This window comes from Chroicocephalus ridibundus, chromosome 3 (genome assembly GCF_963924245.1).
Source record: "Chroicocephalus ridibundus chromosome 3, bChrRid1.1, whole genome shotgun sequence".
NCBI classification, from domain to species: Eukaryota; Metazoa; Chordata; class Aves; order Charadriiformes; family Laridae; genus Chroicocephalus; species Chroicocephalus ridibundus.
In genome coordinates this window covers 62816169-62833485 of record NC_086286.1, presented here as the reverse complement: position 1 = coordinate 62833485, position 17317 = coordinate 62816169, and the positions used below count along the sequence as shown (strand labels likewise).

Here is a 17317-nt window from a genome sequence, read left to right as displayed (position 1 = left end):
CATACATTAATTCCCCCAGTTAAATTTTCACAGGATTAAAGAAGGAAAATGTTGTCTTTGAAATCTGGACTATTTTGTTTAACTCCAAAAGCCCATCTACCTTAAATGTCTGTTGGTGGGGCCAAGCAAGGTAGAAAACTTGGTTTTGGTTTATATAGTGTGTCTTATCACTGCTCAATAAAAATAGCTCAATTGCACAGGAAGCAAGTACCTGTTGTACAGAGTAAGATCTGCAAATTGTTGGATGGCTCATCTAAAAATAATGGATACAAACTTTGGTTCTGTGATAGCTCCTGCTCAGGGTCAAGGAACAGCATATCAAGGCAGGTCTGAGAAAAGCTTCCATTAGGGAGGCAGGGGTTGATGGAGGCCATGCTTCACTTTGTAAAACCTGGAAGAGCTTTTTTAAAAAGGGCAAGATAAGCTTGGACTAGAAACAATTTTCCTTTCTGTTGCTTTTACAGTAGAGAAGTGGGTTGACGGGACCAACTCTAAGGCACTCCGCTGGAGCAAACTGGGATCCTGTCTCAGTTCCTGAAAGCTGCTTTTCTGTCAGATTGGCTTTTGTTGGGGTTGAGCATAAATACCCTATTCCACTAGGTTTAATTTTTGGGGTGGTGGAGGGTCTAGTTTCACCTGCAGTGCAGTTTTTTTAAAAGGCTTCCCTATATATGAATGAAAAGTGATGAACTTTTCTGCACCACTGAAGATGGGAGAGAGATCTGTATAGTAGGTGAAGAGAATGCCAGCAGACTTATGGGAAGATCCATGGGTTAATGGCAGGAAGAGCGTCAGAAGCTATGGAGTTGTGTGAGAATAGGGGAATCCAGCTGCTGTGGGGTATTATAAACATTAAGGAAATTGGTCGCAACTGGTTTGAAATGATTATTGCATTGCTCTCTGCTGTTGACATGTCACAGAACTGTTGTGTGTTTTCTTTTTCGCCATAGACACCACTAGCTCCCCCTGAAGTTCAGCAGCAATATTTATCAAGTATTCAGCACCTTTTAGGAGATGGTATGGTGTTTATTATGAGCTAACTGTACTTATAAAATTCACTTTTTTCTAGAATTAAGAAAAGCATTAGAATAATTTTGACACTTTCCTCCTTCTAGGACTGACCGAGTTAATAACTATTGTTAAAGCAGCTGTGCATAAAGTTTTTGGAAGGTAAGAGTCTATATTTCTCTATGGTTAGCTTGTAAGTTTTTTATCATGATGACTCTTCCCGAAACAATGAGTTTTTTTAGACTCCAAAAGGAGGAGAGGAAAAAAAATAAAAAGGAAGGCGTACTGGCTTTTTCCTAAACAACTTTTTTATTCTAGCAGGCTGTCTGCCAGTGCAAACCAATGTAGCAGATTGGGATCGTGTTACTTGTATTATCGGTAGGAGGACAAAGCATTATTACTCATTTTGCAATCAACGCTGCAGTCTTTTTCTTTCCCAGTATTTCCCTTAAGCACACCCTATCTCTTCTGGAGCTGGAACAGAAACTTAAAGATATCAGGAAAGCAGTGGAACATAAAGATTCAGATCAGATTGAATCTTACTCTCCCTTATGTCATTATCTGATGCCAGATGAAGAAAACCCCTTGGCTAGCCAGGTACTTGTTTCAGTTTCTTTCATTTATCTACCTTTTTCCATTCTGTGTTGTTTGTTTGTTTTGGGGAGGAAGGGTGCAAGTTGTACCATGGCATCTGTATCTTTAAGAAATGGTGATGGCTCGTCCGTCATAACTCAATAAATCAGAAATCAAAACCAAGATTATTGCTTTTAGCCTGTGACACGTGCTGTAACACAGTGCAGCTTAACTCAGCCCTAAGGCAAACTGTGTTACCTTGCACCTGTGTGCCAGCAAACATCATGGACACTCGGAGCATTTTGGTGCAGACCGTTGTCTTTGGGCTGGAAAATGAACAGGAGTCAAGAGAAAGGTGTATCTCATCTCACTTGTAACATTAATTTCCTCAATTTTCTAAAGGTGTTTGTCACCATCCACACCACAGCTTGGAGAAAACTTATTTTTAACTTGGTGTTAGACTATTATAAAGAAGAAAGTTGGGCTTTACCATGTGGCTACATGCACTTATTCCTTTAACTTAAGCTGATACGCAGGGTTTGTTTCTGCTTTGGAGGTCAGAAGTGGAAAAATACTTTGCTCAATTAGTCTGGTATTTCCTGCTATTAGTTAAAAAAAAAAATCCTACAGTGACCATTTAAAAGGGAAATTAGAACACAAATTATAAAGCATCTGATTTACTCTACATCTTCTCTTTTAAATAGATTTGACTTACACATCTTAATTCCATGATACAAAACTCTCTTATTTCTACTCTTATTCTTGTGGTTGCCAATGGATTTCTTAATAAATAGTGTCTGTCTTTACTTTTTCTAGGCCTGTGGACTCACAGAAAGAGACATTGCTACAATTAAATTACTTAATGAAACTAGAGATATGCTAGAAAGGTATAAATATCCTCTCTTCATATTAAGCTCCTCACAACTATTGCGTATGTAAGACCATTACTTTCATATAAAAAGCTGTCAACTTCAATTTGTGAAATGTGACTGCTCTGCTGCATTATATTTTTATATTCACTGCTTGTAGGCTGGGATTTTCAAAATTTGAGAGCTCTGAAACTCATTTATAAGAAATAATCCTGCCTTAACAAGATGCCCAGGATGTCCTTCCCAGTCAGACCCCCTTATCAGACCTCACCTTTTCTGTAGTTATGCAGGAACAGAGGAGTACTTCTCTTCTGCTAAAGCAGGGTAAATTGAGAGTCATTTTCTTGGATTTACTTGCTTTAATAAAATGAACACCAGTTTTGGCTTATCAGAATTTATTTTTAATGCATGGTTTTGAGCATGGTTGTATGCGTCCTTTTACCAGAGAGCTACCCCAGTGAGGCTTCTGTAATAAACGTTGACTAGGAGGGAATTGAGCCAAATGCCAAACTATTCTTATAATTTAGCTGCTGGAGATCTGGGGCTTTTTAAGGATGAGCTAAGTCACTTCCGTGTTATTGCTTAGTAAGAAAGAGGAGTGAGGAATGCTTCAGATTCAGCTGGTTTTTTGTAACTGCAGGGTAGAGTGTAGCTTGTTGATTGGTTTGCTGTGGAGTTACGGGGGAGCTGGTCTTTCATGAGGTGGCTGCGCTAAGGGCCTTCGTCTGGGCCATACACCTTCCCTTATGGGAGGGACATCTGTTGCGCTCAATACTTGCAGGGTTTTTTCTCGTTTGGAAAAATAAATCCCAGGAATCAAACCACTTAATTTTTATTTTTTTTTTTTTCAGTCCAGACTTCAGTACAGTTTTGGGCACGTGTTTAAATAGAGGATTCAGTCGACTGCTGGACAATATGGCAGAGTTTTTTAGACCTACTGAACAGGACGTCTCTCAGAATGGCTCTGTAAATAGGTAAGTGTTTTCTTTTGTTGTAGTTCTTGGGTGAATAATGCTTTCCAAAAAAGACTATAGATTTTCCTGCCTCCTTGAAGTTCTCGTGCTGGAAATAATTCTGCTTCTTGCTTTTCAAGAATAAATGTGGTCTCCTCACTTCGGTCAAGTAGACATTGAGGAGTATTGCATATTTCCTCCCACCCAGGAAATTGCTAGAGGTATCTTTGCCGTTACTTGCAGATCTAGAAATAGAAATCAGAAGAGCTATACCTTCCACTTTTAGCCCGAACGCTGTACAAGCATACTGCCTTTCTAGCTCAGGAGGCTTTACCCTGCCAGGGGTGACTACTGAAAGAGGTGCCGCAGTGCCCCCGCTGCGGCGGCGTTGGCAGGCTAGTGTTCCCCTGCAGTTGGCAGATCAGCTCTGTACGCCTCAGACCCTGACCCTCAGTTGCCAGAGTTCCCAACAAAGGTGGGTGTTGCCATGATTCTCCAAATACACGTAGCCGAAGCACCTGCAGAGCTTTAGATTCTTTGCTGGTATGCTGAAAAAAAGATACTAACGTTCTGGATCTTCTGGCTTTTCCTAGAGGGCTGCTTAAAAATAGCTTTTCCTCTGAAGTTAACTTTGGTTTTAAACAGTGCAGTGAGAGTGTTACAAATCCAAAAGCCGAGTTCAAATCCTTGAAATACGCTTTCTAATATATTAAAATTAAAACCTTGAATAATAACTGTTTTTATGGATGTTTAATAACTGATGGCTCTCAGAGAGTAATGTTTTTATTTAAATATATACTATTTACATCACTTAAACTATCCCAAAAGCTAGAGTTTGGCTGTCCGAAGCCTGGTTTAGAGTTTGAAATAGTGTGAGATTGTAGAGTGACACTTCTAGTAACTGTTTACATACACACAGGTAAAGACTCTGGCTAAACCATTATTTCTCTTGCATGAGAAGCAAGGGTGAGACTGTGTGCAATAGGAACAACAACTGAAATTTGCTTTGGTACTTCTCTGTTCAATGAAAGACTTGATAAGGGGGAAAAAAGTTCATCTGTGCATTTTAGTTTGCAGTCTTTCAACTCTTACTCTTGAAGTAGTAATTATTTAGAACGGTAATAATCAAGAGTTTAGTGGCTTTACGAATGTCAGAGGCAGATCTAGATCAGTATTTTTTTGGTTTTTTTTTCTAGTCTTTCCAGTGTCAGTCTTCCTTTAGCCAAGATAATTCCAATAATAAATGGACAGATCCATTCGGTATGCAGTGAAACACCTAGTCACTTTGTTCAGGTAAGAATCTTGCTTGTTTAATATGCCCCAAGGAAAACTTTGAAATGAATGTTGTATATTTCTTTTTAATAATGTACTTCATTCTGTTTCTCTTCATTGGCTTTAAAAAAAAAAGTAGAAACAATTGGCATAACTTTAACTTTTTGTAAACTTGTATCTTTCAAAAATATGCTATTTTTCTAGAATGTCTTCCCTCTGCTAAACTACGCAGAAGCACAAAAATGTCTCTTGAAGCGGTTCTACTTGCAGTTCTGCCCATAAACCTTTCTAAAGCAAGACATTTGAGTTGCCTCTCTGTGGGAGTGCCAGGAGCTTTTCTCACGATGAATTCTGTACTGCAGCAAAACCAGAATAGTGGTGGACGTGTTTGATTAAGCAAATTTATTCTTTAAATTTCTTTCAGGACCTGTTGATGATGGAACAAGTGAAAGATTTTGCTGCTAATGTTTATGAAGCTTTTAGTACCCCTCAGCAACTAGAGAAATGAACTGCACATTTATAGGAATAGATTGTGTATTTATAACGAATCCCTTGTGACTACTGATGAGACTTGGGTTAATTTTATAATGGTGTAGGAGTGGTAGACCAGCAGAAGGAACATTCTGAAAAAAAAAAGTGAGAGTGAGGCCGTATTTGTTCTAATAGAATTCTGTTTCAAACACCCATTAAAAATATTCTTGTTGAAAGAATCATTGTATGTAAAGACTTTTCTATTAAAAAAAGTGGTTAAACTCTTCCATAATTCATTATTTTTATTGCATCTGAAAGGCATCTGGTGGCAGTATTACAGTAAGTTATTTGCCTGGGGTGTAGAAGTTTTGGAAAAAAACTAATGATAGTGATCTAAGAATAGCACAGAGTAGCAGAATGAAATAAGGCTGCTGCGTCTCCTAAATTTTTCTTTTCATAAAGGAAAACTCTTTTTCCTTAACTTTACAAATATTATTCCAAAGAGTCTCATTCTTCAGAAAGTCTTTGCCAACTGATGCGTGTTCCTCTTGAACAAGCTGAGGAGGGGTGCTCTCTCTGTTACTTAATACTAAAGGAATGTGGATTTTTAGAAGTTCTCATTTATGCTGTTCAAACAGCTACACTGTACACATTAACTTGTAAATATTTTATCTTAATTTGTATTAATTTTGAGCCCAATTGTCTGTATTGTAATAAAATATTTTAATGTAAGATTCGTGTGTGTATTAACATTACTAGCAAGAAGGGCAATGATCTCATTTGGCCCATCACTTAAAATCTTGATATACTAAGTTGAATTTATTCTTTCAATTTAGTAATAGTTAACATTACTCCGGAAAAATAAGCCTTTGGTCTTTACACTGAAACAACTAATGCTTTTTGTTGTCATGTACCTCCCCCTCTTTGCAAGGTTCACGCTGTGGGTCTGTCCCTACACGTGGGACGTGATGAGTTTGGGAATTTTTCAAGTTGGCTGCAGTCCACCCTCTGCTTTAAATGTTGTCTCTCTGCCAAAGCTGAGGATCCCTAGCCACTCCTGACTATTGCTCTTTTTAAAAAAAGTTAGTCATTGAAGCATATGTTTTGTTTAATAGTCTACAGGAGGCACCCTGGTAACTGTAAAAACAATGTCTGTAAACAAGAGTCAGCCTTAACCATGTTCACACTAGTTCAGAGAAACAAATTGTACACGGAGATTCAACTATCAAGTGCTAGATTTCACGTTAGAGTCATTCCATTCCATCCTTTAATAACAGCCCACCTTTCATAAAAAAGTGAAACTATTGCTGTTTCTCCATCAAGCAAATAAGAGTTAGAAACTAATAACACCCAGAAACTGGGCAAAACATCCGCGTTCCCTACTAGCCAAGGCTCCAGCAGTGTATGGCTCAGTTCACGTCAGTCAGTTGCAGAGTCCAGCCCCACTGACATGGCAGTTGCTGAGGAGTTAATTGAGGTAGAGCTATTACGATTCCCTTTTCTCCCAGTGCAACCCATTTCAGCAGTTCCTCGTAGCCAACCAGCTTCACCTGAGATAGAAACACACACTATAATTAGAACAGTGCCTTTTCAAAGTGCATGTAATTGCACTGTTGACAAAAGAAATGTTGTTCCATACTACTTTACTATCCAGTTATCCTTAAATGACACTTATTAACCAATTGAATGATAAAACAATTATTAAAAGTAGTAGAAAAATACTTGCAAAGTAGATATGTAAGTAATAAGGCTGGTGATGTTGGGTCTTGAGAAGTGTTTAGGGCTGTAAGAGGTACATAAACACATTTCAGAAGTATTTTGGAAGGCATGTGGGTCTAAGCAGGGATCCAGGTACCACAGTACATAACTTTGTATCGCCTGTTTCCCATGGTGGAACCTGTAGTCTTGAGCGAGCAAGCAATGTTTGTGCAATGAGTGCAGCCAGATATCTCACAGCAAAGCTGACCTGAAGAACCTCTCCACTAAAAACACACAAATAGGTTTTTATGGCACGACACTCGTGCCACCTGGTAAAAATAGTGGAGCAGCTTCAGGGAGCAGCTGAAGACCAGTCTCTACCCCTGAGGAATGTTATTCTCTTGTGCACATACAGTCCAGATGCCTCCATAAAATTCAAGATGCATCTATATAATTTCAGAAATGACCCTGTCTTCCTTATCACAGAGCCGTCTTGGCACTGAGATCATTTTCATATGGAACCAGACTAGAAGTGACAGTCCACAAACACATGTAATGCGTTTCAGCAGCTAGAGGACATCCAATGCATGAGACCAGGACTAGCTAAGCCAAAGTGAATCCTCACCTTGAACGCACAGTATGGATGTCAAGTCCTGAGCAGCAGCTGCTCTGCTCTATAAATCTGCTTCCACTGGGTTACGCTACTTACTTACTAGTGTAGCTGTGGTATCAGTGTCCTCAACTTCTGACCACTGCTTGCTCTAAAACACACACCTAGGGTCACACTGACTTACTTTTTAGCACACCTGGGCAACGACAACCTCTGTGCGCGTCCCCTTTGTGCAAGGCTTTGCCTTGAAACTGCTGCATCGTTATTACAGCAAATACAATATCACCACAGTCATGAGGAGGGATATTTATAAAGAAAGGTCATGCTGAGTTAGAGTCTACGCAGGAAACGGGAGGGGCGGCAGGGTTTTTTTTCCTGCTGCTTGGCCTCTTTTTATGATCCTTAGTTTGTAAGCTAAAACATATCCCAGCAACAATTCAGTCTAACTTTGCTGGAGAAGAAACATCCCACTGGGAGGACTGTGACAAGGAGGTCCCAGAATGAAAACAAACATTTTTCTGGGTCTCTTCCAATGTCCTAAGAGCTATGCATTCCCAAAGATGCCAGAAACTAAAATAAACACTGATGGAACATGACAAATCCTTGAGGTGTTTTCCTTCAGCGAATGTTCGTTTCTTGCACTGTGTTTCACTGATCTAAAGGGGGCGGGGGGAGTGGGAACGTGGTGGGGGAGGAGGGTCTTTTACCTGTGTTTCTCCAAGCTTAGCCTGTGGCTCACCAAGTTCCAGCGTCCCAGAGACTGGCCAGTTAAGGAAGATAGCATTGACTTTGCCTTCTTTAGGGATGAAAGTGTACCTGGTTGGAAACAGGAAATGCATGTCAGTTCTTCCTTGGAAATTTTTTCTGAAGCAATACATAGAGTGCTTTCAAGACTGGAAAAACAGATTTGACAAGTCAGCATTAGTTACATTTTCACACACGGAACCATCTTTTCAGATGGTTTACACCCTTCAATAAAGTACTGTTCCTTGAATACATGTTCCAAAAAACTAGAGGTAGTAGAGACTATTAAAGAACTGAATTTAGAGGTAAACATCTGTAGTAACTTTAGCAAGCATGTAATAGCTCACCGCTGTTCAGCCATCTAGGAAAAAAATACTTGCAGGACACTGGGAATCATTAACAGATAATTGTGGGTTAGACACAAACATACAGACATTCCACTAAAAAAAATTTAACGGCAGTATGTGCGACAACAAAGATTCCACCTTGCATAGCTATTTTTTTTTAAAAAATTGAATTTCAGCAGACATTTATCTACAGCATGTCCTTGGAAATCTTGTGGCATACACCTGAAAAATTCCTTCCTCCTTCCTTCATTTAGCTACAATTTTTTACTGCTCTTAGAAGTGGTTTTACTAAACAGTCAACAGATCAGCATTTCAAGGCTAAAGCCAGATACCCAAATCTTACTGGGAACAGAAGTAAAAAGAGGCAGAGAAGAGGGTCAAGACCAAAATCCTGATGGATCAGTGAGGGGTTACAGCAGCTGTGAGGCACAAAAGCAGAGGAGAGTCCGTCTCTGGAATTCTGGCTTAATTTAGTGACCATACAATTGCTCTTCCCTGGCGTTACTACCTTAAGAAGAAACGCAGAATATGCTAGACTGATATCTATTTTCTTTCTCTCCCCTCTTTCTCTCTGAACAGTGACACCAAATATTCCTTTGTACAGATACAGACTCCATAACAGTTTTATATTTCTAGATTTATATATTTTTTTTAATAGTTTCTGTAGCCAGCTACACTAAGAAGCACAAGATCACTAAGGAAATGCTGGCAACCTTCCCTTCAGCGTCAGCATCATCCCAAAACTACGGTCTCTGAGATCCATTCTCTACCTACAGTTTTAGACACACTTTTACGTGCAGTTACTTAAACTGATAAAAGGGTTAATTTCTTCACAGCACAGAAACTAAGCTGGTGATTGCCGTAGCATCAAGTCATTAAGAATTTCAAAAATTCACATACGCTGCTGCTACTGCTTTAGGCAGCCTACACAGATTGAGCAGCCTTACCACACTCCTGGTGTGACCGTGTCGTTCTGTGCTTTCCATGGTTTCGTTCCATAGATGGCTTCTCCGTTGACTTTCAGCCAGGCACCCATCTGCCTCAGGCGTTCCTCAAATATAACAGCGATGCGACCATCGTGAGTGGGCCCGATATTCATCAAGAGATTTCCTCCACAAGACACTGTTTCTACAAGTTGCTGAAATGTTTTTAAACACATACACAGAACATATGGTCAGGGCTAATGAAATCATATATTTGAAGTTATTTCTAACGCCAGGCACACTGCTTCAGAACGATGAACTGAACAAATTCTGTTATTGCTGCACAGTTAGATTTTGGGGGTATTCCCAACAGTCAATGCTAAATTTAAGCTTCCATAAAACCAAGCTCTGCTGTCAAATTTTTACGGCAAAAACCAGCCCAAAATACGTTTTTGCACCAATATGTCTGACACTAGAATCAGATGCTACACCTTTCTAACATTTCAACTTCTGCAGGAATTTCATGAGGGTTTTACTGATAGAACAGATAGGTGATTTCTCTACACAAGAGGAGAATAAGGCTAATAGATGCCACTTCATTTTTATTGAAGCTGAGAGAAACAACTTCCTCCTCCTTCCTCTGATGCTCTCCCTATTTTACAGAGAAAGCTGTAAAACATGAGGAAGCCTTCTACAGGGTCCCTTAATATTTGTGTTCACATCCACACTGCCCTCCAGAGATCACGGACTGAGATGCACAAGTCTGAGGAACAGACAGCTGGAGACAGGCTACTGAGTGAATTTAAACCTTCTGCCCCTGCAAAGAGGTTACTTCAATTTGAAATTATCTTTTGCAAGGACAGTACTAACCACTAAGCAACAATAAGCAACTAACAACTAAGTACTAAGCAACAATAACTCACTAGGTGAATTTTGCTATTAAATGCATTTATCTGAAAGATCGATCAGTCTTCCTTTCATTCAGTTTTCCTAAAAAAAAGATTTGAAGATTAATACCTTAGACTAGCAAAGGGAGTCAATGTTCTATTAACACCGTCTGTCTGCATCTGCTAGTGTTTATCTGTATGTCTGTAATACGTGTGTTGTGTTTTATTTTCTCTAAAGGAAGTGGGATGAAAGGAAAGCTTCTCGCTACAAGGTAAAAAGACAATTAAGACTTATAAACTGTTTCTAGGTAGAAGGGGGAAAAGATATAGCCTTCAGTCAGGAGTTCCTACACAGGAACTGTGAAACTGCTTCTCATCAATTTGGAGGTGCAATTACTAGAAAAACTTAGCAGAAAAGGTAATTATGAGTCTATCCAGATCAATATTTGGCCAGTTACTCACTGGGGAAACAGCTTCTAAAGAAACTGACTGCATTTTTACTAGATAATTTTTCTCTTAATCATTTCTATAAAATTAGTAAGAACTATATGGATACTCCATTCTGCCACTGTAAGGCTCTAAACAAACAAAATGCTTTATTATTTCATCAATTCATTAATCAATTAAAATAATATTTTTATTAAAATAGATATATAATTGAAATGTTATATAGCATAATATAATAATCAGGAGGGAGAATCAGAAGCTGCAGGCAACTCCTTTGTCCCACTGTACCTTCACCAAGTCCTCAATTGTGAGGTAATCGTCAAGCTGTGCGTTCCTCCTGTACCCCCACGACTTCTTGTCAATAGTCATACAGTTCTCCCACTTGTGAGGCAGGAGGTGTCCGGGGTTATACCGGTCACTGCACGTGTAGAAGCCGCCATGCGTACAGATGCTGCCAACTCCCCAGCGGTCATTGGTCACAACTGTGTCCCGGACTGGACTAGAAACAGAGAAATTTTAAGATTTTTATTCTAAAAAACACAGTCACAGCCAGCGGAAGCCCTTCCCACACACATCCCTCCCAGAAAATAATATTTGGGATGACTTCAGAATTCTTAATTTATTACAATTGGATTAAGTGCAATTTCAGAAATCCTGTTCTCAGCATTTCTTAGGGAAACATGCTGCAGCCTTTCACAGGAGGTCTGCCAGAAAGCAGCCTGCACTTCATATCCACTGCCAGATGTTCAATCTGCAATGACAACAACACACCCATATTCTCAAATTATCCTGCTATCCTGTTTGTCTGTGCAGCAGACAATACTTAGGGAAGAAGATAATCGGGTAGAATAGCCAATACCATCTTAATTGATTAACTTGCAAATGTGGTTAAAAAAAGTATGAAACAAGTCTTTTTTCTAAAGCAAGCTTTGATAGTTTTAGGGAAGACCTGGATCCTGTATTTCAGGAAAATAATACTTAGTTAAGTCCTCGTAAGTAGGTGTAACAGGTTCAACAAAACATACAGAAAACGAGACAAAGTAGACACAGAGCACGATTTCAGATAAGGAGGTAAACCAGCATCATTATGTACCTGTCATTATACAGCCAAGCCAAAAAACCGGTGCTGTTCCAGTAAGTATCTGGCGCATTTCCATCCCCATCAGACCAAATTATTTCTGGTTGGTACTTGGTCACAAGTTCATAGAGTTCTGGTAATGACTTACTGGTTGGAAACTTTCTTGTCTTAAAGACATTGGTGGCATCCTCGAGGAAGAGAGGATTAAACCACTCGAACAGGGAGTGATATAACCCAAAATGCAAGTCAGTCCTGTTTCTAACAGATGTTGCTAGTTCAGCCACAAGATCTCGTTTTGGTCCCACATCAACAGCATTCCAGTTCCAAGAATATTTAGACCCCCACAGAGTAAAGCCTAGAAAGAGAAAAAACCAAAGGATAAGAAAGGGAAGCAGAGGAGAGGAACTTATAGTTCCTCCTTCTGGAAAGTAGTCTGCAAGTATGTTGCAAAAAGCAGATATAAAATAATAAAAATCATATACGTAATAATATTGTTATCATGGTATAAAGTATGCCTATAATCTGTTTGTGCATGATAGTAGTCATATCTGGCATGATGTTCTGATGTTATGTTTATGTGGTTTTTTTATTCAGACACATATGCATTTATATATATATATATATATAAAAAAAACATTCAATTCTCCAGTTCTGTACTGCTTAGGATAATTACTCCTTCTCCTTAATTATTCACGCCATTCATATGTCCCAGTTAAATTAACCAAAAATACAGCAACTTTTGAGGCATCTACATTTCCACTGAATGTATCAAATGTGAACTGTGAATACACATTCAACAATTGGAAGATAAAATGCTTTCTCAGTTGCGGAATACACAAGCTACCATTTGCATCCAAAGACTACTCTCCTTCCTTTGTGTTTAGATCTTATGCAAATGTTCACTTTTCATTTGTCCTGACATTTATAACAGCTCAATCAACTACTCGGTACACATATATAAGCAGAGTGCAAAAACTCCTAAAACAGCTTTTAAAATATCGGCATTAAATATCAGGAGGGATTTAACATTTCAGACGTTCAGCAATCCAGCACAAGCACTTAGAAGTACTACTGCACTCCAGACTTAGACCACTCTCACCTTCAAACTGCTTCATACTCATTCCCTAATAAATTTTGCAATCTTTTTGTGAACTGGATACATGTAACTGTATCAACTAGACAAACAAGCTAAAAATTCGTGCCCAAGGCAGGGTACGGGACAGACTAAATGAATCATGGTTCTTTTGAAGTCACTAGGAATTACACCATGGGCATCATCAAGATCAAGATTTTATGTGTGTCAGAGCTGAGATTAATATTCTCAAGTTAGAGTTGCCAGTCTTGAACTCACATCTCCCCAAAGACCAACAACATTCTCTAGGTGTACTGTCATAATGCATCTTAGTATTTTGTACTTTATTTGCTACCATATTTCCTTCCAATCACTTTCTTTTTCTTTACTTTTCCCTACAAAGCATTTTATAATTACAGTGCCAAAAATCAATCATGCCTGTGAAGTTTCAGACCTTGTTTGAGGTTTTGGCTTCTATGCACTGCATCAGGAAAAGTTACACCCTACGTACATTTCTAACTCTGAAACTGACTCCTGGAACATCCTCCTAAATTCCTTGGAGAAACCTACAGAGTGCATTAACTGCCTATACACAGCAACTCTCCATATGTTAAACAGTGCAGAATTCACTTTTGTGGTTCTTTGAGCGATAAATTACACGACAATAAAAAATAAACTATGGTTACTGTAGGAAGCTCAGCTGCCCCCACCACTTCAGGCTGTCTTACCTACAGCAACAGAACAATGGCACAATCTATTTTTCCTCCTATGCAAGCTTCATGGCCATAGGTTTTGTGTAAGAGTCAGGAAAACGCAAGCACATTTCTTGGGTGGTTTGTTTCCTCTTTTGTTGGGTTGGGGCAGATAAGGCTGCCTGGCTTTCTCTACCACTCTTAGCAGGCAGGAAAGTCACCTGGATTTTTCTTCTGTTGACAGAAATGCAACAGTTACTAACATTCACAAATCTTCCACTTACCTTCATGATGTTTTGAAGTTAAGACAACATATTTTGCCCCTGAAGCCTTCAGAATATCTGCCCACTGGTTGGGATCAAAGAATTCTGCTGTAAACAGTGGCCCAAAATCTTCATAACTGAACCCAGGTGGGTAATTTGCCTCCATAAATTTCACATAGGGCGCTCTCTTTTCCTTCTGCCAGTACCACCTACAAAATATACAGCAAAACATGTCTGCTGATGTATTTTTAGACAAGAAGAATTGAAATCATCAGCTCCTATTTGTTTTCACACTGAGAGGCACAGGCACTGGAGGTACGTAACACTGTCAATAAGACAGAACTGCTTCAGAATAGTATTAATTATCAAATATTTCCATTTCTCTGTCCTCTTTCCCCACGCTCTACATCTTTCAAGCACTCCATTTTGGAAAGGTCCCAGGATTTCATTTCAAGCAATGTCACAAGGCAGCTACACTTTGAGAATGGAAAAATGCCAGTCTTGTTTAGTACCCAAATCCTGAAACCGTACTAGAGAGCACAGGTAGACAGACCGTCCATGCAAGCAGCTCAGCTGGCACGAGGAATGCACTTTTTATGGACTCATCCTCCTCAAGTGTCACACATCAGCCATCGGCGTCTCTGCCCTGTCCCTATGTTGCAACTCCTGCAACCCACAAACATGTGGGCCAGCGGCTTTACCTCTCTGCTGGTCCAGAGTCCTCTATGCCAAACGCAGCTGGGTGACCTGACGTGTAAGTGGATGCCAGTGATCCCAGAGCAGGAGAGAGCTGTGGCTGCAGCCGCTGCGCACCTGAAGCTTTGAAGCAAAGGCATCCCACAACAACCTGCCTCTGCAAGAACCCCACACACTTACAAATGCACCTCCATCACAGGCTCTAGCATGCAGGCACACATCTACCTACATACCAGCGCACACAGATTTAGGAACTAGAAGGAAAAATAAGCTGCGGATCTCTTTTTGCATCCCATCTAGAAAAGACAGGGATGGTTTCTACCCTGTGCTTCCCCATGACACTGACCAGTACTGTCACTATTCCAACTGGCCTAGTCTGCTCTGTGATCTGAATGAAGCTGGTCTCACACTCTCGTCATGTGCAGAGGTCCCAAATCACCAATAGAGCACTATTTATTTTCAACCTGCTCCCCCCCTCCCCTACCTAGCAATGAAATAGGAGCTCCAGAAACAGCACACAACAGTCCTTACTGCATGAACATGCTGGAGACCTTCTAACAACAACGTACATTGTACCTGCTGATAGTTACAGGAAAAGGATCAGAAACCATTCACCTTTCTATGAATGAAGGCAAGCAGCAAAAATCCTGTTGGCAAATTTAGACACAAATGAAAACAAAGTGAAAGTGAAGGAATAAAACAGGCTGGAATCTGAATGCTTGAAATGTGTTTCTCTCCCCTGTCCTGAGCTGGACTTTGACCTCTGTTCCTTAAGATCACAGTAAGCTATGGATACTGTTGCAACTTTCCCAAACAGACTTCAGCATAAACAAACACGATTTCTGGCAGCCAACAGGGAAAAAATCTGGAAGAAAGAGGCTGACAAAGCCTTCCTCATTGAAAGAGCCTGGGAAAAAAACCCAACAACTGATTTTAAAGTATGTAATGGCATAACAAAACAGGTAACATCCTTGCTTCTCTCCCTTTGTGACATTTTTTGCTAACATGAGCACTTCTACTCTGACATGATTAGAGTGTAGAAACATCCTGACCAAGGTTGTGCAGCTCTGAGGGAAGGAGGACAGGCTGGGTGATATCAGAGTTTATGACCTTCCATTTGAAGCTGCTAACACAGGATCTCAATCAGCTGACTGCACATGCTGCCACATACGCCTAAGGATGGGAGGCTACAGGAATATAAGAAAACAACTTCATGAACTACATTAGGGTGTTTTGGAGTCTTTTTAGAACAACAACAACACAGAAACGCTTGATCCTGAATCTGTGCACCACTATCGGCGCACAGCTCTCAGAGTAAAGCTTGAAACCAAAGCTAGCTTCCTCTCCACCCTCCACGGGAAGGCAATTTATTAATAAACATTAAAAAAACTGATTAAACCCTTGAACATAACTCTGAAAAGAACAGACTAAATATTGTCAGAAAACGGTGGTTTGTTTATATCAATGTTGGTTTCCATTAAAAACATTGCATTTATGGTTTAGAATAGCCACGCCACAGAGCTGCTCTTATCTTCATATTGTAAATGACAATGTGACTCCCTTGAAGTCATACAGGAAGAATTTGGTAGAGCATGGAAAGAAGACAGCAAAAAAACGCTTACAGCCAAAGGGCCTGAACCAGTGAACACTCACAAACCAAAGGTTTTATTCAGCCTTTGAATTAAAATTATTTGAAGGATCAAAGCTTTAGGTTCTTTTAAGCAGAAAGTACTCTTTAATAAAAATACTAAGAAGAAAACCATCAACAGCACAAAACGTGCACAAGAAAAGTGCAGGCAGTTTGCCGAGCAAAGGCAGAGATGGAGGGAGCGATGGACTCCTGTGTTCCTTACAGACAGTACCGCAGCGCTCCGGCAAGAGCTGCTCAAGGCTTCTCCATCTGTCCTCACAGGGCCTGGGGAGCACCCCTTCATCCATCCCTTCATCCTGGCTCCCGAGAGGCCTCCCTCTGCCACTCAACCAACCGCCTCCTTCACCAGCGCTGTGGAAAGCACATCTTTCAGCACTGCGAGCTCTCTGCTCAGCTTGGTTCACCTTAGCCAAGGTATTCAAGGGTTTTAGGGCTGGGCAGGCAGATGGTCAGACGTACCAGAAGCACATCAACCTCTGCTTCCTTCGTAAATGGCATCATAAAGTCCATGGTCTCCCTGTCCGGCCTCAGGTGGGATAACGCCTCTCCCCACAAGCCTCAGCTCCAGGGTGCATCTCCAGCGGGGCTTCACACCCAGACACCTCTTTGGGGGGACACCAAGCCCAACCCCGCCTGCCCAAAGAGCCGCTCTCTCCCCCAGATGGCTGGTATCGCCCATCCGCAGCAGCCGTCTCGCTCCCACCCTCCCAGCTGCCCCACGGCAGCCGCGACCGGGGCCTGAGGGGGCTGCGGGGCCAGGCCGGGCCGAGCCGGGCAGGGCAGGTCGCAGCGGCCGGCGAGGGCGGAGGCCAGGGCCGGGGCCAGGCCGCGGAGCTCACCAGAACCACTCGCTGCCGAAGCTGGGCACCGAGAACACGCCCCAGTGGATGAAGACGCCAAACTTCGCCTCGTCAAACCAGGCGGGCAGCGGCCGGGCGTCCAGCGAGCCCCAGGTGGGCTCGTAGCTGGGCTGCCCCCCGCCGCCGCCCGCCGACAGCAGCCCGGGCAGCCCCAGGAACAGCAAGACCGCGGCGCGGCCGGGCGGACCCGACATGGCGGCGGA

At 41.2% G+C, this 17317-nt stretch overlaps 2 protein-coding genes across 4 annotated transcripts in view; one reads left to right on the top strand and one right to left on the bottom strand.

Annotated features, from left to right (window-relative positions):
• The window catches only part of PEX3 (peroxisomal biogenesis factor 3), a 24281-nt gene extending 13881 nt beyond the window's left edge, over nt 1–10400 (top strand). The window contains exons 6-12 of one of the 2 annotated variants that reach the window (XM_063329440.1): nt 951–1017; nt 1116–1170; nt 1449–1605; nt 2398–2468; nt 3302–3424; nt 4600–4696; nt 10132–10400. In XM_063329440.1, coding sequence (XP_063185510.1) covers nt 951–1017; nt 1116–1170; nt 1449–1605; nt 2398–2468; nt 3302–3424; nt 4600–4696; nt 10132–10143 — 582 coding nt within the window. In that variant the 3' untranslated portion in view covers nt 10144–10400. Of the gene's footprint in view, nt 1–950; nt 1018–1115; nt 1171–1448; nt 1606–2397; nt 2469–3301; nt 3425–4599; nt 4697–5099; nt 5784–10131 lie in introns of those variants that run through there. The other variant, XM_063329439.1, reaches the window with a different exon arrangement.
• FUCA2 (alpha-L-fucosidase 2) lies at nt 6237–17317 on the bottom strand. Of its 2 annotated transcripts, none has more exons than XM_063329436.1 (7): nt 17094–17317; nt 13929–14116; nt 11896–12235; nt 11091–11301; nt 9493–9683; nt 8162–8270; nt 6237–6696 (listed from the first exon to the last, which is right to left on the bottom strand). In XM_063329436.1, exons 1-7 carry the CDS (start codon nt 17306–17308, stop codon nt 6556–6558), a joined length of 1395 nt encoding a protein of 464 aa, XP_063185506.1. In that variant the 5' UTR covers nt 17309–17317; the 3' UTR covers nt 6237–6555. The 2 variants fall into 2 exon arrangements, with proteins under 2 accessions (XP_063185506.1, XP_063185507.1); XM_063329437.1 differs by lacking the exon at nt 17094–17317 and adding an exon at nt 16714–17070.